Source organism: Myotis yumanensis, unplaced genomic scaffold, assembly GCF_028538775.1.
Source record: "Myotis yumanensis isolate MYYU_CA2020_CCGP unplaced genomic scaffold, mMyoYum1.0.hap1 SCAF_10, whole genome shotgun sequence".
NCBI lineage: Eukaryota > Metazoa > Chordata > Mammalia > Chiroptera > Vespertilionidae > Myotis > Myotis yumanensis.
This window is the reverse complement of record NW_027223761.1, coordinates 33,478,513-33,501,388: the sequence shown is the minus strand read 5'-3', so window position 1 is coordinate 33,501,388 and position 22,876 is coordinate 33,478,513. Positions and strand designations below refer to the sequence as shown.

Genomic DNA, 22,876 nt, shown 5'->3' with positions numbered 1-22,876 from the left:
AAAATTGAATTAAAAACACATCTAGCCCAAGGGTTTGGGGTGAGGAATTTGAGGACCTGTAATATGTGTAAAGCATAAGATATATGAGATAAGTACATAAAGGGCCTCCATGGCCCGGGAACAAGCAGGCACAGTACAAGGGGCTCGGAAATTACAACTATTGTCAAAAGGAGAGAGTGAGCCGCCTTAGACTTTAGAAAACAGAGGATGAGGGAAATTGAAACCTCTTAGAGGAAATACATATTTTCTATCTCTGGCCTCCCAAATTTTTGCAATCACATTTTTGGGAAATTTGGGGATGATTTAATTTTTCAAAGTGAGGTAATGCTTTTAAGTCATTGGCTTTGCCATTGTTCTCATATTTACAGCAGGAGGAAGGAAATGAAAACTATTTGTTATAGACACTAGCAAAGGTGGGTTTGGGGAGATTCTGGGAGAGAAATCAGCACAGACAGCACCTGGTAGAGTGAACAAAGTGTTCAGATAAGTGGCATAAACTTCTCAATGTCTGGAACCCAGGGAGCATGGCATCAAATGGCAATAAATGAAGCCAGAGGGATGTTTGGGAGAAACTTATGAAAAGCCTTAAATACCATAGTAAGTTTGTATTTATCCTGTGCATCAGGGTTTTCAAACTATTTTGACAAGAGAATTTTATTGAGACAAAATTTGATTGTCATGAGAGCTTTGTATACTGCCACCACACACCAACCCATTTTTACTCTCTGACCCAACAGTCTTTTCAAAAGAGCAAATTTGATCATCTTACTCCATAGGACACACTCTTCAAATATCTCTTCAAGCTTGGAGTAAAACGCCATCTCCTTGCAGGCTCTGGATGATATGGTTCTGCCCACTCTCCATCTCTTTTCACACTACCTCTCTGGTTTGTCATTTGTAGATTCTCCAATGAGTCCTGACCCTCCCACGTCAAGGATTTTACAAAGGAGGCCTTCTCCCTATCTTCTTCCTCCCCACTGCCTAGTTAGCTTCCTTCTCTTTCAAATCTGTGCTTGGCCATCTTTTCTGGGGAGAGCCTTTCCCAGCTTGGCTAGATCCCCTGTGTTATATTCTCCCATGCCTGTAGACTTCTCCATTCAGCACTTAATCACAGTTGTGTTAAATGATTAGGTAAGGATTTCGTTGTTTGATGCTTTCCCCCCACTGTACTGTAAACTTTCAGAATGAAAAGTGACCCCATCTGTCTTGTTCATGACAGTGTTCCTGGCCAGTGTCTGGCCACTAAGTGGGCCTCCAATATCTATTTGTTGACGATATACCAGTAAATTCAACAAGAAGGCAGATGGGGGAGGATGCTGCTTTGGTTGAAATGAGGTTAGAGCCTTTGGTTGAAGCAAGAATGTGGGGCCTGGAATACTTCCCACTAGGCCTTCTCATTGCCTTCCACATGGGTCCCTAAAGCCCTTCTCTGTGGGAAACACTTTGAGAAGCATTCTGGAATATTCTGACTAATAAAAGGCTTTGTTATCTGGCTTTGGGGTGAGAGTAAGTGTTCTCAAGAGTGTTCTCTTGGCCCGAGGAAACTTTCTGCTTGATGATCAACAGAATGGATAAATGATCAAAGTAGCTTTGTGTAGACAGGAAGCATATTTCATTCATTTATTTCAACATCTTGTCTCCCCTGGGTGAGGAAAGACTATAAAAGACATATGTAGACTAGTCTGAATTTTAGCCTTTTATGCAAGACAGGGTGTAGAGTAGACGTTTCTTTGGAAAATCATCTTGGCCCAGGCCCAGACCAGCAAGAAAACTGCCTCTGTACTCAGCAGATCTGTGCACACTTGGTCCCATTCCTCGGTGTGAGATCATGTGACACAGGGCAAATTGGCTGACTGTATCACTCGTTCAGTGTGGTCAGCTGGGATGGAGTCAAGGGCTCCCTTTACCTGTTTAATAGGGTAAATCAAAGTAAAAATTACCTTTTGATTGAGTAGCACTGCTAAAGAGAATCAATAGCAATGGCTGGAGTTCCACTGGCTCTGTCTCAGCGTTAAGCATAGTAGACTTTCAAATTACTGGAACTGGGTTTGGAGATTCAACTTCTGTGAAGCCAGCTCAAAATAAGTAGCCGGGTGGGTTAAAGGAGAAGTAGCGTGTCTAATTAAAGAGAAAATATGTGCTGGCCAAAAGTAAGTCATTTTTCAACCTCAAAATATTCTTTCCAGATTCTAAGAGTCTGTGTTTGACATGTTTAAGAGAGAGATATAACAGCTGAAGTTGTCTTTGTTCAGAATGTAGGAGACGGTTTTGTCTAGACTTTCAGGAAAGATATAGGATGACATTTTCAGAACAAATCAAAAAATATTTTTAAATTCCTTTTTTCCCCTTCAGGAAGAGGATTTGACATGCTTATCTTATTTGAATTTGGTTGATCTACAATGGCCTCAATAGTTTGATATAGAGTAAAATGAACCATTGAGAAAAGTTATTGAAAATGCTGTTAGTTCACTTTCTTCCCTTAATATTAGCACCACCACCACCAATACAATTACTAATATTTATTGAGTGGTTTCTAGGTTATGTGCTAAGCTCTTACCATATAGTTTCATATTTAGTTCTCATAGCAATCCCATGATATAGGTATTATTACTGTCAATTTTCCAATGACGATACTGAGGTACAGAGAGTTGAGGTGATTCACCCAAAGCCTCACAGCTGTCAGTGACCAGGCAAGGAACTGACATCCTCATCACTACACTGTGTCTTCTCTCCCTACAGGGCCAGCATCGTACAGAAACGCATCATTTATTTTCAAGATGAGGGCTCTCTGACCAAGAAACTTTGTGAGCAAGGTAAGAACATGCAATGGGAGAGAGCCAAATAAATGAAAGGTGGCTTATTCAGTCCAAACACCTGGCTTCGGGAATTAAGATGATTGTGCTTTCTGAGTTCCTCCGGGTCCTGCTTCCTCACGTAGCTCCAATTTTTAATCTGGCTGTGTGCTGCGGATAATTGGATCTGCCTTAAGCTCTAATTACCCAGCTTGGTTCCCTGGGTAGGAGATAATGTACCTTATATTGGTGTTGTCTTTTTTATTTTTGTGAAACAGTGATTATTCTGAAGAGGTTCCCTGGAATAATTCACAGGACTTAATTAAGGAATGCACAAGAAGTTTTAATGGTTTTCCAGAATAATCACCAACAGAAACTTGGGTAGTACCCAGACAATATGGAGGAACCTTCTCCAGGAAAGCACAGAGAGAGATGGGGTTGCCATGGGGGCACTGGTCTTGTGATTTCACCACATTCAAGGATCTGGTCCTTAGATGTGCAAGCTCATCATTGCCCTCTCCCTGGGTTGAAGGCATTCTAACAAAGCCCACCCAGATCAAGTAGACCGGGGAGTTCAGGGCAGAGGCCTGGATTCAGATCTGACCTGGGTTTAAAGCCTGTCTCTGCCCTTTCTAGTCATCTGACTTAATACATGTAAAACTGTACCATGCCTCCTTGCCACATAGTAAATGCTACCTGTAAGTATTAGTTATTATTATCTGTATCTGAAAGCTTGTTTATTAATCTACTGTAAAAAATGAAGATCTTAAACATCTGAATGTGTTTAGAAGTCATTAAAGAACTAAATAAAAATAGAAAATGTTCTATAATTATACATCTTTATCTCATTTCTATTCATTTTTGCAGAAGTTTATTTGCATTTCAAGCCATTAGCATTTTGAGAAGAAATAATCCTCTCCAATTCTAGCAAATCATAAGCTACTAAGAAAAAGAAAGGTTGATAAAGGTCTTCTGGGAAAATTATAAGAATAGGTTTTTGTTTTGTTTTTTGTTTTTGTTTTTTTGAGTGCTTGCTACATGTCAGGCACTATTCTAAGCACTTCACAGACCTAAAGCAAGTAATCTGCACAACCCTATATGGTAAAAACCATTACATCATCCCCATTTTATAGATGAGAAGCCTGAGCTGGGAAAAATTTAATGTCTTGCTCAGCATCATACAGCTTGCAGTAGAGGGCAGGGTTTGAATCTAAGAGCCAATGCCCTTAACCATTTCCTTTGTTAAAGGGACTACCTCCCAATTCAGTAGCGTGAACTGTTGCCTTTGGTAGATCAAAGCATCCTGAAGCATATGTTTCCCTGTAGATGAGCTAGAACAGAAATTAGACCCTATATGGGGGGAGTGGTGTTGCACGCTAAGCATGGAAAGAGCAAAAGGGGAGAAGTTAGATACCTGCATTAGGGCCATACCTGCCGTAGGATAGGGGCCAGAGAATGGAACCTTTGGGTCAGGACCCTGGTCAGTTTCCAGGTGGGCATCACCATATGTGGCTTTTGGGACTTTCCTTTCCTGTATTTTATTGTTCACATGCCCATTCAGCTTTTCTCCAAACAAGGGAACATTTCAACTATTGAGGCTCTTGATTTCTAAAGGGCAATCCCATTCCTACCCTGGCTCCATGAGATGCCATTGAAGTCCCGTGGGTCAGAGTTGTGGGTTTTCGGGATCACACATTTACAGGCCATGTTTTGGGTTACACTCACAGATGGGGGATGGCTTCGTTAGTTTTACTATCAAGGCAACCTTATCTCCCAGATTTGAGGGTTCTAAGGAGGCCCTTGGCTGACACTTCACATACTGATAGCAATCCTTAACTAAGTGCATGTCCCCAAAACTCAATCCTTGTCTAAGCTATGACTATGCTAAAATTCTGCAGATATAGTGTCAATAAAGTGGCATTGCAAATCTCTATTGGTTATTGCTTCTGAAACAGAGATCCTCTAGGCATGGATACATGGTACAGGCTGATAGAGGTCAGAGGGGAGAAGACTGGGCGGGGGGGAGCATGGGGACCGGATGAAAGAAGGTGAAGGGATTAATCAAAGAACATATATGCATAGCCCACAGGCACAAACAACAGCGTGGTGATGGCCAGAGGGAGGGGGTGGGGGCTGGGTGGAGGTGGGTAAAGGTGGGGGTGAAATGGTAGACATCTGTAATAGTGTCGACAATACATTTTTAAATATTAATATTGAATGAAAAAAATAATGACTAAACACGCACCTGTTTAAAACACCACTTTCCTTTTTTAAAAAATATTTTTTATTGATTTTTTACAAAGAGGAAGGGAAAGAGAGTTAGAAACATCGATGAGAAGGAAACATCTCCGCCTCCTACACACCTCCTACTGGGGATGTGCCCGCAACCAAGGTCCATGCCCTTGACCAGAATTGAACCTGGGACCCTTCAGTCTGCAGGCCAATGCTCTAGCCACTGAGCCAAACCAGTTAGGGTTAAAACACCACTTTCTAATGACAACTTTGTGGGGGGTGCTGAGGGAGGCAGGGAGCCCAGCAGGACCTGGGCTGTAGGATCTTCTTTTAAAAAGTTCTTTATTGTTTAAAGTATTACATGAATGGGCTGTAGGAACTTTAGATACAGTTGTAGATGATCCCCAGAGACAACAGACCCATGAGGAAATTCATCAGTTAGCAGGCAGATCACGTTAAGAAAGTCTTTAATTCAACAGCATCGAGCAAAAGGGATTTCTCTTAAATGTGTATGCCTACTTAATTATCTCTAGCTCTTTCATTAAGGCCTTTATATCCTTTAGTGAGTCCAATCAAATCAATCAGGGAAGGGGAGAGAGATGCAAGTATCTATTATTTTTTTCCCCAGTAGAAGCTGTTAATGCATAGGGGAAAAATTAAGACCTGCACAGCTAAAAAGCAATGGCAATCGTTATTTTACGAAAGAAACAGAAAACATTAAGTTAGTTACAATTAAGTGAGACACATAAAATATTCAAAAAGGTGACCCATAATAAACATATGCATCCACAGGCTCACTTTAAATCTATGTCACTAACAATTAAGGGAGAGCAATAAGGCGAGGGGAAGATCAAGGGGAAAGCAGGGAAGAGAGGAGACTGCGGGAGAAAAGGGATAATGAGAAAAGGAAGAAAAGGGCTAGAGGAATGGAGAGTAAAGGATGAACACTGACAAGGAAACTGGTGGACTGAGAGTAGAAATGGGGAGAGAGGGCAGCTCAGGAGACGCTGCAGGGCCTGAAGTTACCTGTATTTTGCAGGCCCTGCTGTGGTTAGAAGGCGGAGAGAGAAGTTAACACTTGTTATCACTACCCTTTGAAAGCCTGGCTCATTTTCAATAGGCTTGTCCTCAGTAGGAACCATATGTCTGTTTCTAGTTTCAAACTTAGAAATTTTCTTTTTAAGTGGAAGCTTATTTTCTGTTGGAAGTTCAAAAGATTTATTGTAAAATGTATTCCCTTGAACTCCTGGATACATGTTAAGTTTACCACCTGTAGACCTGAGAGCCCTTTGGATAAGGTAAAGCTCCAATTTTGCCTTATTTTGGTTTCTTGAGAGGTTATTGCTGCTTCCTTTGACAGTGCCTGGTAGTCACCATCGAAACCCCAGCATGTACCTCTTAGCTCTGAATCCCTTTTTCAAAACGAATTTAGTTTTTCACAACATAGTTGGTCATAATGGAAATGTAAAAAGCAAAAAAAAATTTAGGAATTATGATTTATCCTACCTTTCCTGAAATATATTCAACAGAGCTTGTCCCTCCACTGTCAAAGTGGCTCATGCAGGAATCAGACGTGGGTTACCTGTGCATGAGGCAGTGGGAGCCTGTTCCTCAGCACAGACAATGCTCTGGTCTCTTCCAAGTGTACGAAGAGTAGCCACACAGGGATTTCTGTTTTGCGTGGTTTCAGAACTCTTCTTTAGGACTGTTTAGAAATCCTGGAGCTTTGTAGGGAAGTAATTTTTTAATGTACCATTCCCCATTTGAAAAAGCAAAAAGAGAAACACATGGAAGAATTTTCACTCTCCCTGGCTGGTGTGGCCCAGTTGGTTGGGCGTCATCCGGTGTACCAGGAGGTTCTGGTTCGATTCTAGTCAAGGGCACATGCCCAGGTTGCAGGCTAGATCACTGGTAGGGGGTGTGTTGGAGGCAGCTGATTGATGTTTCCCTCTCACATCAATGTTTCTCTCAAAAAAGAAAATCAGTAAACTATTCTTTAAAAAAAAATTTTTTTTTCACTCATTGGTATTTCTGTGGATCTATCCAGCCAAAGGTCTTTGCTAGACAGATAGTGTGCAGAGATTAAGGGCATGGGCTCCAGCCTGGCTGACGTGGCTCAGAGGTTGAGTTTGACCTATGAACCAGGAGGTCATGGTTCAATTCCTGGTCTGGGCACATGCAGGAGGCAGCCAATCAATGATTCTTCCTCATCATTGATGTTTCTGTCTTTCTCTGCCTCTCCCTTCCTCTCTGAAATCAATAAAAGTTAAATAAAATAAAATAAAATAAAATAAAATAAAATAAAATAAAATAAAGAGCATGGGCTCCAGACTCAAAAAGACCTGAGCTCCAGTTTTGCCTGCACCACTCACTAACCCTGTGACCTTGGGCTGGTTACCTAATATGCCACAGTTTTCTGATCTGTAAAATGAGGTTAACTAAAGTACTTACCTCCTAGGATTGCTAAGACAATCCCAGCTATATGTGGAAAAGAATCAGCACATACAAGGACTCTATACAGTGCAGTTATTATTACAATAACTCGTCCTTTCTTCTCCATCCTGGAGCCCAGAATGCACTTCTTCCACCCATCACTGATTTTGCATATTCAAACCAAACGAACCCAGTGAATTCCATATGGAACACTTGTAAAATGCTCTTTCTTACACTCAAAAGATTTTTGTACTCTTTGTCGCTTGCTCTTTATATAATATTTAAGAATAAATGTCCAACTTGGAAAAAAAAAGAACATTTATGATAATAGCGCTAGAGAAACTGAAGCACTTGAAGCAAGTTGCAGCTGTAGTCATTGTTTTCATCTTGCAGGAAGCAGAAGAGACGACAGGCAACAATGCGCAGTTAGGGATGTGGGCTTGACAATCGGAAATTCTGAATTTATTCATGTAATCTCTCTTTCCCCACTTATCAGCTATTCACAGCTAAAAGTAGGGCCAGAGAGGGAATCTTCAGTTTTTCCTGGCTGCCACTGTGCTCAGAAGTAAACCCGAACTTTGGAACATATTCCCCACCCACCACCCCTCCCAGTAAAGCCTCTGAAAGCTTGATAAGAAGTGATGTGATTATATATGCGTATCTTTTTAAAAATAATAATTTCTAGCAGTCCTTTATCTTTCTGTCTCTGTCTTTCTGTTCTCACTGCTCCTTCAAAGCAACTCCTTCTGGTCCTGCCAATCTGGCCCCAGGAGATATTTCTTAGAGAAAACACACACATGTATATTCTTAAAATTTGGTGGGAAAATCATGTTGTGGGAGGGGTGGGGGAAGAGACCGGGGCCCAGAATGGATAACTTAGTCAGTTTTATCTCTGGTTTCTCAATACAACCTCCGTCCCAAATATTCTGCCTTCTTGATCCCACAGGTCTCCTCACTTGATAAGAGCAAAAGTTATTTATTTATTTATTTATTTATTTATTTATCTATTTATTATTTATTGATTGATTGATTGCAGAATGTGGTTGCCATACTGAGAGGTATACAGAATCCTTTATAGCCCAAGTCCTGACCTGGTTCTCTGTGTTATTAATCAATGAAAACTGCACCTCATATGTTTTTCCCCAAGCATTAAGGATGAGATCAAGACCCACATTTGCTTCCTAACTTGGTTCCTTTCCTTCCTGTTTCAGATTCCATGTTTGACGGGGTGACGGACAAACCAATCCTAGACTGCTGTGCCTGCGGGACTGCCAAGTACAGACTCACCTTTTATGGGAATTGGTCTGAGAAGACGCACCCAAAGGATTATCCTCGTGAGTAGAGCAGCTACTTTATGGGTTTGGGAAAAGTGCATTACAGAGTTCTGTCTGGTGGTGGGATACACTAGCTGAAGTATGTTAGGTCTGCTCGTTCCTGCCAAATGATTCATGAAATGCACATTCCCCGCAAGTGAATTCCTCAAGACAGAGGTCTGCTTCTAGCTTCTTTGCATAGCATTGTTCTAAGTGTATTCTTATTTGTGATTTAAAAAAATATTCCTGAGGTCAGGCAGCTCATCTTCAGCTCAGACATGCGGTAACACTCAGTCCTCCTCAAATGGCTCTATCCACGAACGATACAATAGACACCTTTGTGCTTGAAATGGCTGGCAAAGGGGACCTGCTCTTCACTCAGACCAAGGTCAACAGGTATGCAGCATCCTTAACCACAGCTGGCATTGGTAGTCTTCCAGCACACCCCTTCCTTACTGACTCCAGATACCACCTTAGAATCCTTTGTGACACCGTGCTCCAGGTAGCCAATGCCAATCCATGAGACTTCTCGGGAGACCCCAAACTTGCTATTTTGAAGTAGACCCTTAAGTGGGACTCTGCCAACTCACTTTTCTCACACAATTATCTCAACAAATGCCTCGCAAGTGCCAGCCACTGTGCAAAACTCTAGAGATGGAATGTACACAAAATAAAGACACAGCTGATGTTCTCATAAAACTCAGAGATTAGTGGGGAGGCAGACACTAACCAAATAAGCACACAAAAAGATGTGACAATTATGACGATGAAGAGTGGACTTACTGTGTGCCATTTACACATTGTGTCATTTAAGTCTCAAAAATAACCAGTTTTTGTGGATGAACTCACTGGAGATCAGAGAAATGTCATGATTTGCCCACAGTCAAATGTAAGTAGTGGAGCCAAGATTCCAAAAGGGGTTTTCAGGCCTCTTGCCCTGCCTTTCATTTGGGTTGCCTTTAAGAGCCAGTGTTGCCCATTCTCTCTAACAGTGGGTGGCAGGATGTCCCTGTGTGGCATCCAGCACGCTTTTTCTGTTTATTGTTTGATTCTTGTTCATTTCGCTTTGGAGTTGCCACAGCTGGGAAAGAACAGTGGGACTGAGAGAAAGAGATTAAAGGGAGGGATTTGAGTCAGCCCCCAAAGGAAGGGGGAGCAAAGGGTACATGGTTAGAACTTAAGAAGACCCAGTTCAGACTAGAACCTCCGTGGTCCCCAAACAGCCCACCCAGACGGCACTCCAACATTTCTTGGCAGATCAAGAGCCCAATTGTTTAATTTTTACCCACATGTAATTAAGGCTTGCATCTTAGGAGCCTCTTACTAGTTCATTTTCTTGACTCTGGGATTCAGCTTGATCTGCTTCAGCTGGTGTGGGAGACCTTCGAGAACAAACTTGGGCTCTTTGCCTGGGGGTGGAAACCACTTGGAACGAGTATGAAGGAAAAAGATTTCCCCCAGTGCCTCCCATCCACCAACCCAGAGGCAAAATGTTAGGGGTCCATTACTCATCTTTTGTAATCCTAATGAGCATCTTGCTCTTTTCTATTCTGACAGTTATTTCTCAGAATTAAAAAAAAACAAATTTAAAAGGTACAGACCATTGTTTCTGGATCTTTGGGACAAATCAAGGACAAATCTGTACAGAATGTCTGTGGAGTTGTTGAGAGTTTCTTAATAAATATATGTATTCCCGATCCCTCAGGATGCTTCCATTGACAGATGTCAGAGTGTGTCTTAATTTTTGGTCGGGAAAAATTTGGTCACTATGTACAGAAGAGCATTTATCACATCATACTGTAATTATTCTTCAGGAGTCTTTATTCCCATCAGACAAAGTTCTCCAGGACAAAAGCCACGACAGGCTCATTTGTTATTCTCAGTGCCTGGAAGTGCCTGGTGCCTCCCCAAGTACCGTGTGCTGATTGCTGAACTCAGAGTGGCATTCACTATGACCTGGGAGGCGGATTTCTCGCTCGCATCTAGTCGCCGTAGCCAATACTGAGCAGGGGGTGTGGGCTGGAAGTGTGGGCCGGGCCCTCCTTGGAGGAAAAGGACTTGAATGCTCAGGAGACTGGAGCTAATTGAAAGGGCACAGAGGTCCAATCAGGGCTTTAAAAATGTGCTATTACCAAAAGTGACTTCTACCAATCTTCAACCATAGATGACTATCCTTTGGCATCTCCAGGGATGATTTTGTCTTGATAACCAATGCTTGCCATTAAGCCATGATGCTGCTTCCCGACAATAGTACAAACTGATAAATTCGGAGTCCCTCTCTCCTTATTAATTACTCATCAAAAATGCTGCTTTTTCTGGAAGGATCTTGGAGCCGCCGTCCTCAAGCTTTTTAACGGCAAGGTCCCTTTTACACACTTAAAAGCTATTGGGAACTCCCGCAGTCTTTTGTTTATGTGGGTTGTGTCTCTCAATAGTCACCATGGGGAAAATTAAAACAGAAATTTAAAAATATTACTTACTTTTTGAAAAGGAACATGCAATGAATTAGCAATAATAAACTTATTACATGTTACCATATTTTATGGAAATAACTGTATTGTCCAAAACAAAAGAAATGTAGTGAAAAGAGTATCATTGTTCTACATTTTTGCACATCTCTTTAACCTCTGATTTAATAGAAGACCCCTGGATTCTCATATTTGCCTCTGCATTCGACCTGTCATGGTTTATATTTGGGATTGTTATATATGAAGAAAATTCTATCTCGCCCAAGTAATTGGAAAAGGGAAGAATATTTTAATAACCTTTTCAGATCATTACAGATAATCTTCTTTGATACTATACCAAAACTCTGCAAATGGTACAGTTGTTCCCCTTATCCTCAGGGGATATGTTCCAGGACCCCCAGTGGATGCCTGAAACTGTAAATTGTACTGAGCCTTATATGTACTACTAGAGGCCTGGTGCACAAATTCATGCACCAGTAGGGTCCCTCGGCCTGGCCTGCGGGATCGGGCCAAAACCAGCTTTCTGACATCCCCCGAGGGGTCCCAGATTGTGGGAGGGCACAGGCCAGGCTGAGGGGCCCCACCAGTGCACAATAGGGGCCGAGGAGGAATGCGGGAAGTTGGCCAGCCAGGGAGAGACCGCCAGAGGGCTCTAAGGCTTGTCTGACCCAGCTCTCTCAGTCCTGATCAGCTGGACCCCAGCAGCAAGCTAACCTACCGGTGGGAGCGTCTGCCCCCTGGTGGTCAGTGCACTTATAGCAACTGGTCAACTGGTTGACTGTCTGCCCCCGGTGGTCAGTGCACATCATAATGAGCAGTTGAGTGGCCTTAGCATATCATTAGCATATTACGCTTTGATTGGTTGAACGGACAACTGGACACTTAGCATATTAGGCTTTTATTATATAGGATGTTTCTTCCTCTACATGCATACCTATGGTAAAGTTTAATGCCTTTCCCATCTTAACTAAGCACTCATCATGCTCTGTGGACATTGTTTTTGTAATGTGAGGTGGGACAGCCAAACTAGCATGAATTTATTTTTCCTTCTGCACAATTTCATTGGTAGAAGATTAGTTCTTAGAGTAGATCTTAGCAACCTCAGCATACGGTTGTGATTTTTTCCCCCTTATTAAGTTGAAATGCTCAACTTTTCACATGAAGGAAGCACTTTACACCTTCTCTTTGACATATCTGAATTGCCAGCATTACTATTCTTAATAATTCTTAGCATTATTAAGTAAAATAAGGGTTACCTGAGCAGAAGCACTGTGATACTGTGACAGTCCATCTGATAACTAAGACAGCTACTAAGTGACTAAGGGCAGGTAATGTACACCGTGTGGATACACTGGACAAAGGGATAATTCACTTCCAGGGCAAGACAGCAGGAGATTTCATCACACTGCTCATACTGGTGTGCAATTTAAAATTTATGAATTGCTTATTTCTGGAATTTTTTATTCAATATTTTTAGGCCATGATTGAGCTCAGGAAACTGAAACCATGGAAAGCAAAACCTCAGACTGGGGGGAGAGGGGACTACTCTACTTTCTTAAAGGGTAATTACAATGTAGCATATTAAAACCATATTAATAAACTCATACTCTATTGCATTAAAATGCATTGCTTTCCTTGGCACTGTGAGTACATCTGATACAAATGAATGATTTTGTAACATTACACATTGGTCATTTGGAAAATATTGGTGTTCTGAGTTATGCAGATGATCCAAAAGTGGAGACGTTTCATTATACAGAATCAAAAATCCCATTCATTGTACCACTTCCAGTCTCATCAGAAAAGGGTTTAAATATTAGAAAGCTATAAAATTCATAGTGACAGATACAAGTTTTCTAAAATTCTAAGTTTTGCTTGAAAGCTTGAATTTTATCATTGGCCGCAAATGCTGTCAGGTGTGTTCCTTGAAGTGACAGGCTCACTTCATTGTTGAGAAAATGTCTGCCAGATTCTCAAGTCTGAATAACCATCACTTGTCAGTCCAGCTTGCAACTCAAACAATCGCACAAGTGCTTTTATGCAAAACAATCATGGCACTTCAGTTTGCAGTTGAAGTGCTTTACGCATATTTCCCCAATTAGTCACACAGTACAATAGGAAGATGTGTACTCAAAGGTACAGAGATTTGATAAAATTAATAATTTATATGGCTTCATCAAGGACATTCTCAGGGGAAACTGACTTTCGTGGTTGTTGTGCGCTGCACGTTTCTGGCGGTGAAGAATACACTCTGCTGATACAGCTCAAGGCCACTGCCTTGATCCGCACTAACTTCCAATAGTTTTACTCACCTTGTGTTTGCACCATCAACGGATTTGGGGTTGGTTTTATTTCCCCATCAGCAATGTTAATGTCAACACATTGGAAAAGGCAAATCATATCTTAGTACTGTTATGAGAATAGTTTCACCTCAGTCTCCCTGGAAAGGCCTCAGAGAGCCCCGAGGTCGCTGTGGCACTCTCTCAAAGTAAACCATGACTTTGAGAACCTCTGCAATAATATAAGATAGCAACTTAGGGTGCCTGTCCTTCTGTTCTCTGTGGATAACTTGCCCTTGAGCATTCAGATGGGGGATTGGGCAACACCTTTATGCCTTCAGCCATCTGCTGTGTGGGCCACATCTGCCCTGGCTCTTCTCGCCCATTAAGAAAAATGGTTTGCTCCAAACACTGATGGTTTTGGAGCTCCGTCTCTTGGAGACCAGAGCACTTTCTGCATCCAGTGCACCCCTTCCTCTTGGAGGGGGCAGGTGTGGGGAGCTAGGGAAGATGACCTAAATGACTTCTGACATCTCCTCTCTATTGTAATGCCATAAATCCCTGCTGGCCATCTGGAAATAGTGAAATCCTGTTAAAACACTCCCAATTGAGTACTTTTTTAGAAATCTGTTTTAAGGCCTGTTCATGCAAGTTTTACTTCATAGGTGGAAAAAACCTAAAGCACAAAGAAGTTCAGGGCTCAGATCTCATAGCCAGAGTGTCAGAACCAAAATCAAAGCTCAGCACTCCTGATTCGTTTCCGCCTTCCTCTGAGGGATGTCGTGAGGCAGGCTGCTCTCCTCTGCAGTGAAATCGAATGTCTTATACACAAAGCACCTTTTAATAAGGCCCTGCTGTACCACCATAGCCTCAACAGATACCAAACTCTGAACAGCTTTTCCCCACTGTGCAAAGATCTACTCTGCGGAGATCCTTAGAAGTGAAAGTTTGCATTCTCTGAGCCTGAACAGAGTTCTAGAACCCTGGGGTATTAACAGTGCTAGTGTGGCCCCGCCCCAACCCCCCTCCTGCCCCCCCGCACTTCCCACCCCACCCCAGTGTCTGTCCTTAGCAGTGTGATGAGTGTAGTGCCCAGCTGGGGTCCAGGAGCGAGTGTTCTTTACAGAAACACGGTGACTGGGCAGTGTTACTGCATAGGGGTGTCCCAGGAGTTGGAGACATGCCCAGTCTTTGCCAGGGGATTGGGAGTTGCCTAACACATGCTGAGTCTCTTTACTCTCTTGTTCTGAACACAGTTCCTGGGTTTTTGACAAATGCTTCCACTCGGGAGAGACTCTGTAATCTCCCTTGATAATGTAAAATGCATGACTCCCCCCATTCTTGGATATAGGTTTAACACCGTTTAACAAATAAATATTGACAAAAAGAAAACCTTTTCCAGGAGCCAATTATTTTTTGCATTTGGGAACACTACCTCAAATATAAACATGGCCACTGGGAAATATACTCTACAGAATCGAAGTTAATTTTACAGTGAAATTCAGCCACTTTTTCCACTGGGTCACTTAATTTGAAAAATCATTCATTATTAAATCCAATCACATGAAAGACCGCCATGCTAACACTTGGCAACGACTTTCATTTCTTTGTATATTCATCTGTATATAGAGTTTCTATATCACATGTGAACACATTTTTGCATTGGATTGTGATTCTATGGCCACAATTTATTACATCAGCTTGCTCTTACCGCTCACCTAACTGTTCTTTTATTGAACATTTAGGTGATGCCAGGGCCTTTGCAAACATAAAAAGCACTGCAATACCAAAACTCTGTACATAAAACCTCCCTCTTCCCTTTCTACTTCCTTTGAATTATTTCTTTGAGATAATTTTCCAATAGTAAGACTGCTGGACCAAAGGAGATGGACTTTTGTGGCTCTTGAGATTTTTTTGCCACATTTTTCTCCAAAACATTTCTACTAATTCACCATGCGACCAAGAATGAATAAATACATCTGTGTCTCCCAGCCTCTTCAGTGTTCAGTGTTTGACTTTTGCCAGGTAATGGTAATAATAAGCGAATCTTATGATTTTAAATTGAGATTGGTTCAATTACTAACACACTTGAATCTTTTTTTATTTTGTTTATTGTCCTTGGCCTTTAAAACCACTAGGGTGTTGGCAGGAATTGGATCTGACTTTGCTCATTATCTCCTCGAGGCCTAGCTTACTGTCTGGCATATTGAATGCTTCTCAATAGGTAGTGTTGTATGAACGAAGGAATGGATAGATGAATAGCAATTACAAAATGAGCAAGGTGGGGAATGGAAGGAGATGAGCAGTGAAAAGCCATGAAGAGGTGAAGGCAGGAGAGAGATAGGACCTTACATGGCTGCTGAATGCAGAACACATTGGATGGAGCTAGTGGTATATGGGAAGATGGGTTAGGGAGATGTCACAGTGAGGGTGATACCTCAGACTAAGGCAGTGAACATGGTGATGGAGAGAGGGATGGATTTGAGATCTTTTAGAGGTAGATTCTTCATGGATTGGATGTGGAGGAGTGAGAGAGAAACATTAAAGCTGACAAGCCAGGTTTCTGGCTTGGAAGGGAAGGTAGTATGCTTCCTTCTTAAAATATTCCTCAATATTATCGTCTTTCTACGTTTATAAATGATTGTGGAATAATTTTATCAAGTTCTATAAAGGATCCTATCAGAATTTCAAGTGGGATTGCACTAAATCCCCAAATTATTTTGGGAAGAATTATTAGCTTTATAATATTTAGCTTGCTCAGTTCCTTCCCATTCATGGGTAAGACTATTATTTGTGGGTTTCATTAGGACAGTGGGTTGCCTAGGGCAGTGATTTTCTTCATATATGGACCATAGGACTCTTCTCTTGATCTAATTTCAAAAACAAAATTAAACATTCAACAAACAATAATCCCACTGCTTTCTGCCATCACTGGGAAATTCTTCCTCAGGCTGAGTAACTGTGCCCATCAGACCTCCCAGCTGTGCCGCCACCAGTCTGAGTCACAATAGAGCACATCCCCAGGAAATAGAATTTGATACCAAGCACCTGTATGATACACCGGTTCAGTGAAAGAAGGGGCAAAAGAGAAAGCATTAAATAGCTTCTTCCCCCTTTTTTCCCTCCCTTCCCTCCACCTTTCTGGGAAGTCTTATAGCAACAACTCACTATTTATGGAATAGAAAAGGAAAGTCAGTAATCAGTTTTCCAGCTAAACATAACAGGTCAAACATACAGATTAATCTCTGATCTTTCCTCAATTCCTATAAAGATAACATTAGATGAATAAAAAGGATATAAACCCACAAAGACAAGAAAAGAGGAAAGAAGGCTACAATAACACCAAAATCTGGAGGATGAAAGATATAGAGAAAGGGTAACTGTCTTAGCAGAGCATGGAAAGATGCATCCTAAAACCTGCACAGAGGGCAGTGCCTAGGAACCAAGCCAGTTCTTTGTACAAATGCGGGAATAGCCTCAGGAACTGAAAGAAGGTCAAGGGCTCAGCACAATGAATGAAAAAGGCATATTATCTTGACATTTTAGAATAATGAGCATAGGGACAACCCAACAAGCATACAGAAAAACTAGTCACAAACAAAAGATCAGGAACCAAGTGGCATCAGACCTCTTTCAAACAACACAAAGCTGCAAGACAATGGAGCAATGTCAAACTCCAAACCCATGGTTATAAATTCTCAAGGGAAACCATTTCTGTTCTGCCCAGAGTCCTTTCTTTCTGGATCACTTTTTCATGGAAAGTTTTTCATCCAAGGGCCCTGATCTTCCTGCTTCCGTTTAACCTTGACATGTCCTTATAAATTATTCCTTCATCAAACTCTCCTCTCTTGCCTCATTGCTTATGTCATCAATCTCTGGGACCTGACTGATGTGGCCACACTTTCAGAAATTGATTCTTGACTCTGTACATGTATCACCTTGGTACAATAACAAGCAAAATTAACAAATACAGTAAAGTCAGTCATCACGATAGGATTTTGACTACATCCCCCCACCTTTGAGTTAGAATCCCCCACCTCTCAAATGCTGCTTCCCTCCCATTGCTCATAGGACATCTAAATGGGACTGTCTTCCCTCTGGGCCTGTGAGTATACTTGGATGCCAATTCAATTCCCATTCCTTAGTCCTCTAATTCCCTTCTCCCTTCCTAGGCACTAGGCTCTCATTCCACCCAAAGCATATTCAAAGTAGCAAAGTTATAAGTAGACACTTCAGTGCTTACATGTTAGGTGGTTTCTGAAATTTTAGCTAGGAGAACACCCTTTTTAAAAAAAATATATATACATATATATTTTTTATTGATTTTCCACAGAGAGGAAGGGAGAAAGACAGAGAGCCAGAAACATCGATGAGAGAGAAACACCAAACAGCTGCCCCCTGCACATCCCCCACTGGGGACGCGCCCACAACCAAGGCACATTCCCCCGACCAGAATCGAACCTGGGACCCCCCAGTCCACAGGCCGACGCTCCATCCACCGAGCCAAACCGGCCAGGGCTAGGAGAACACCCTTTAATAATGGGGAGTACGTTTTCAAAGCTCATGTTTCCTGGTATAAACATATATGCAATTTCTCTAAACACTGAGACTTGAACAAATTTTAATTTTTCCTAAACGATTTCCTTTCCCTCATGAAAGCTTTGAAGTTTCTTTCTTGTATATCCTTAATAATTTTCTAGGATTATTTTACTTTTTTTTTATTAGGAACCTGATTTCCAATTTTCGTCATATTTTCTGCCAGGTTATACTTAGTATTCTAGAATGCTATTGATCTTTTATTCACTTTTATTGCAACTATATGCTTTTATTACTAATAGTTTTATCCACAATTCCTTGGATTACATAAGTAATCATTCATCATTTGCCTGCAAAGAGAAACATGTTTTTTTGTCTTTTTTTTTCCCTTCTGATTACTATCCTATGATTTCTATGGTGCTCTTGTTCACTAACAAGAATCACCATTACAATCAAATAATAATGGTAAAAGTGGATAATTTTGTTTGACTTCTATTTGCACTTAAAATGCATTTAATATTTCTCTTTTTTAAAATCTTTATTGTTGAAAGTATTGCATATGTCCCCTTTTTCCCCCATTGACACCTTCTAGCCCAACCCCACCCATGCTCGTGCCCCTGCCCTTGCCCTTGCCCTTGCCCTTCATCACCCTATTGTCTGTGTCTATGGGCTCTGCATATATACATACCAGTTCTTTGGTTTATCTCTTCCCATCCACCCATCCACCCCTACCTTCCCTCTGAGATTGGACAGTCTGTTCCATGCTTCTATGTCTCTGGATCTATTTTGTTCATCAGTTTATTTTGTTCATTAGATTCTATATATGAGTGAGATCATGTGATACTTATCTTTCTCTGACTGGCTTATTTCGCTTAGCATAATACTCTCCAGGATCTTCTATGCTGTCTCAAAGAGTAAGAGATCCTTCTTTTTTATTTCTTTAATATCTATTAAGCACAATGTTGACTTTTGACCTTAAATAGATATTTATATAAATGTCTACTTTTAATTTTTAAATGGTTATTGGACTTTTCAAATGCTATTTGTAGCCCCTATGGACATATAATTGTTATTATTTAATCTCTTTTTGTAGAATATTATAATTAACTAGAAGCCTGGTGCGCAAAAATTCATGCACTGGGATGAGGGGTGGTGAGGGCCCTCAGCCCAGCCTGCTCCCTCTCACAGTCCGGGAGCCCTCAGGAGATGTCCTACTGATGGCTTAGGCAGAGACTGGACCTAAGCCGCAGTCTGGCCTCCCTCTGCGGGAGGTGACCAGGCCAATCAGGGGAAGGTGCCGCCTGCATCACCCCACTGCTGCTGCCACTGCCAGCCGCAGCAGCTGCTGGCCCTCAGACCTCGCTTCTTAGCGCTGGTCCTGCCCCACACCCACTGGTGGGCAATCTGGGGCCAGGCCAGCTTGGGGGGTGGCTGTGGGAGGTTAAGGCACAGCAGGTCACACCCTGTCCAGCCTCTGTGGAGGTGCGGTGCCGGGACTGGGCCCATGCTGCTGCCTCTGTGGCTGCCTCTGTGGAAGAGGCAGCACCAGGACTGGGACCATGCAGTCCCCACTGCTGCTGCCTCTGTAGAAGGGGCCTCAGCACTGGACCGGCCAGCACTGCGGCCTCTCCCCCGCTGCCGCCTCTCCGATGCTGCCGGCCCTCTCAGCATCTGCGGCTTTTGTCCGGAAGGACGTCCAGAAGACGTCCGGTCTATCCGGTCTAATTAGCATATTACCCTTTTATTAGTATAGACAGTTTTTCACTTGCTAGACTACTCTTCCGTTCTGTGGTGAACCTAACTTGATGGTGTGTTTTTTCCTTCAGTGCACGTGCATAATTATTATTCTCCCACTACTATATACTGTTTGCAAGATGTCATATTTATTTTTCCACACATTTTCTCAATAACATTTGCCTTAGCCCCATAGGATGAATATGGTTTCCTATTTAAAGAAGAAGAATTTGAGTCCCAGGAAGGTTAGCAATTAGGTGCAGTTCACAGAGTCAATGCTGGTAGAGTCAGGCTTTGAATGAGGTCCATCTGACCCTAAGGCCTTTGGCCATGATTCTCCTTTAAAATACTAATGATCAGTATTGTTTTTAAATTTTTCACAAGTATATGCAAGAGCGAAATAGGTCTACAGTTTCTTATTTTTAAATCTGATCTTTATGTGACTTTAGTCTCAAGATCATATTAACTTTCAGAAGGAAATTAGTTAGTTACTACCTACCCATATCTATCAGTCATTGATACTTTGAAAGAGGTAACCACAAACATAATTTTTCCTCCATCCTCACCTCCACTTTCTCTTCCAATTTCTTCATCAGTTATTGCTGTACTCAGGCTCTTTATTTTGTGTTAGTTTTAGAATTTTATTTCTTTCCTTAAAAAATTATCTACTTTACTCAGATTTTCATAGTTCATAGCAAACCACTATAGAGTACAAAAAGGATAATTCTTCTTCATTTCATGACTAAATCTACCTCTGTTGGCCTTATCAAATAAGTTTTGTTAACTTAGTAAATAATGCTATCTTTATCCCTTTTCTAATTTACATATATTTGGTTTACATATACTATTCTCTCATTTCTTTTAGATTGCCCTTTTGTTCCTGTGCTAAATTTTTATATTATTTAATTAATATTGCTTACTTAATATGCTGATTTTCCCTTTTTTATTTTTTAAAATATTAATAATAAATGCAATTATAGCTGTGACTTATCTTCCTAGTAGAGAGTTCTGAGCACCTCCTAGAGATTTTAATATGTAGTTCTCATTTTCATAGTTGTTGTTTTTTTTAAGAGAGTACTTTTGTACTCGTTCTACTTGACATACTTGTTAATTAGCTGAGTATATTTAAATTTCCAACTAATCAAGGATTTGGGTTTCTATTTGTGTTTCAAATTTTGTTTTGGTAATAGAGTAGTAAATAACTCTTGATTTTTTTTTATTTTAACAGTGTTTTTTTTTTTATAACCTTGTATATGTTTACTTTAGAAAGCCCTTTTTTCTTATTCTACTTCAGATGCTGAGGAGTATGTTACTTATTTCATACAACATGAGAATTATTGGTCCATGCAAGGCCCCTATGACTTTATTTGTTTCTTTCATTTCATTACCCCACATACATTGTGATTACTATATATTACAATTTTTCTGCCATCTTATATTTTCTGATTACAACTTTTTTTAAAATACCATTTCTTTTCTTTCCATGCCTAAATTAAAGTTTTTTCTACTCATTTAGAAGTTACTTGGTTCATTTTGTTGTTGTTCTTAGGATGGTTGACTTTATTTATTTGTTGTTGTTGTTGTTATTAGGTTTCTTTCTTCTCTCTCTCTCTTTGATATTTTTAATGGTTGTTTTTTTTTTTTTTGGTTGCCTTTAATTTAAGACATGTGCTTATGTTTATTTATCTCTATTGATTTCATAAACATTATAAGATTTGTGTTTTCTTCTAACAAAACATGAATATTAGCATGCCCTCAGATTCCTTTGGTCTCTACCATCGCTCTACCCAAATACATACTTGATATTGGTTATTTCCTAGAATTTCATTTCTGGATTGTTATGGATATTTTCTTTTTCTCTTCTTCAGTCTTTGCTATTCTACACAACCCAACTTCTCTGAACTTTAGAGAATAAGTAGCAAACTTCATCCCTGGTCTTTTGCCCTTCAGTACTTCCGTCACGTATTTTCTAAGAACAAGGACATTCTCTTACAAATCACAGTACACATCATTAACACTGACAAAATACTACTATCTAATATACATACCTTGTTCAAATGACATTAATTGTACCCCTATAGCAATACTACATGATATCAGTATAATGTAAGACATAAAAATGAGCCACATATGTCATTTTAAATGTTCTAGTAGCCACATTTTTAAAAAGTAAAAAGAAGCAAGGGAAATCACTTTTAATAATTTATTTTATTTAAGCCAATGTATCCAAAATAATATCATTTCCATGTGTAATTAATATGAAAATTTATTATTGATATATTTTACATTGATTTTATGCTAAAACTCTGGTTAGATTTTATAATTAAAGCACATCTCAATTCAGACTACCCACATGTCATTTACTCAATAGCCCCATCATCTAGTGGCCACTATATTGCACAGCACAGCTCTGTAGCAAGTTTAAAATAAAAATCTCAGCCCAAGATTCAACCTAGGATCACACTCTGCATTTACTTGGCTTGTTTATCCTCCTTTAATCTGGAACAGTTCCTTCGCCTTTCTTGACCTCCATGACAGTGACAGTTTTGAAAAGCAGCGGTTATTTTGTAGGTTGTCTCAGTTTGGAGTTATCAGATGTTTCCTCGGGAGTAGATTCAGGTTGTGCATCTTTGGCAGGGATACTACAGCCATTATAAACATTTGTTTAACACCCAATTTACACTTGGTTCTTTTTCTTTACTTCCTATTCTTCCTTCATAATACTAATATCTTTCCTATGTCTTGAAGATATGTATGTGCTTATGTTAAATCTTCGGACCATCTGTTGAAAGACAGCTGCTACTCTATCCACTCCCTCATTTGCTTCCATTCTACTGGGTACCTTCTCCTGTCAGGGATTCATCCGGACACTCTTAGAACAAAGCAGGAGTAGGAAGAGGTGATCTCCTTAGGTTCCAATTCCCAACCCTGTGAGGTTGGAGGGGGAAGGGATGGAGAAGGGTGCACCCAAAGGTGCCTGGGCTCCCTTTATCTCCTCGTCCCTTGAGGAGAGCTTTTTGCTGTCCTGAGATTACTCTGGATAGAGACAGGAATAGGGCTGGCCTGCTGCTGCAGACATCTTGGTTGCA

The 22,876-nt window shown here is 40.8% G+C and overlaps 1 protein-coding gene across 3 annotated transcripts in view; it reads left to right on the top strand.

Annotated features, from left to right (window-relative positions):
- Positions 1-22,876, top strand: part of SPON1 (spondin 1) — a 247,809-nt gene that overhangs the window by 97,755 nt on the left and 127,178 nt on the right. For all 3 annotated transcript variants that reach the window (XM_070428271.1, XM_070428270.1, XM_070428272.1), the window contains 2 exons: positions 2,740-2,813; positions 8,669-8,791. In XM_070428271.1, coding sequence (XP_070284372.1) covers positions 2,740-2,813; positions 8,669-8,791 — 197 coding nt within the window. The remainder of the gene's footprint in view (positions 1-2,739; positions 2,814-8,668; positions 8,792-22,876) is intronic.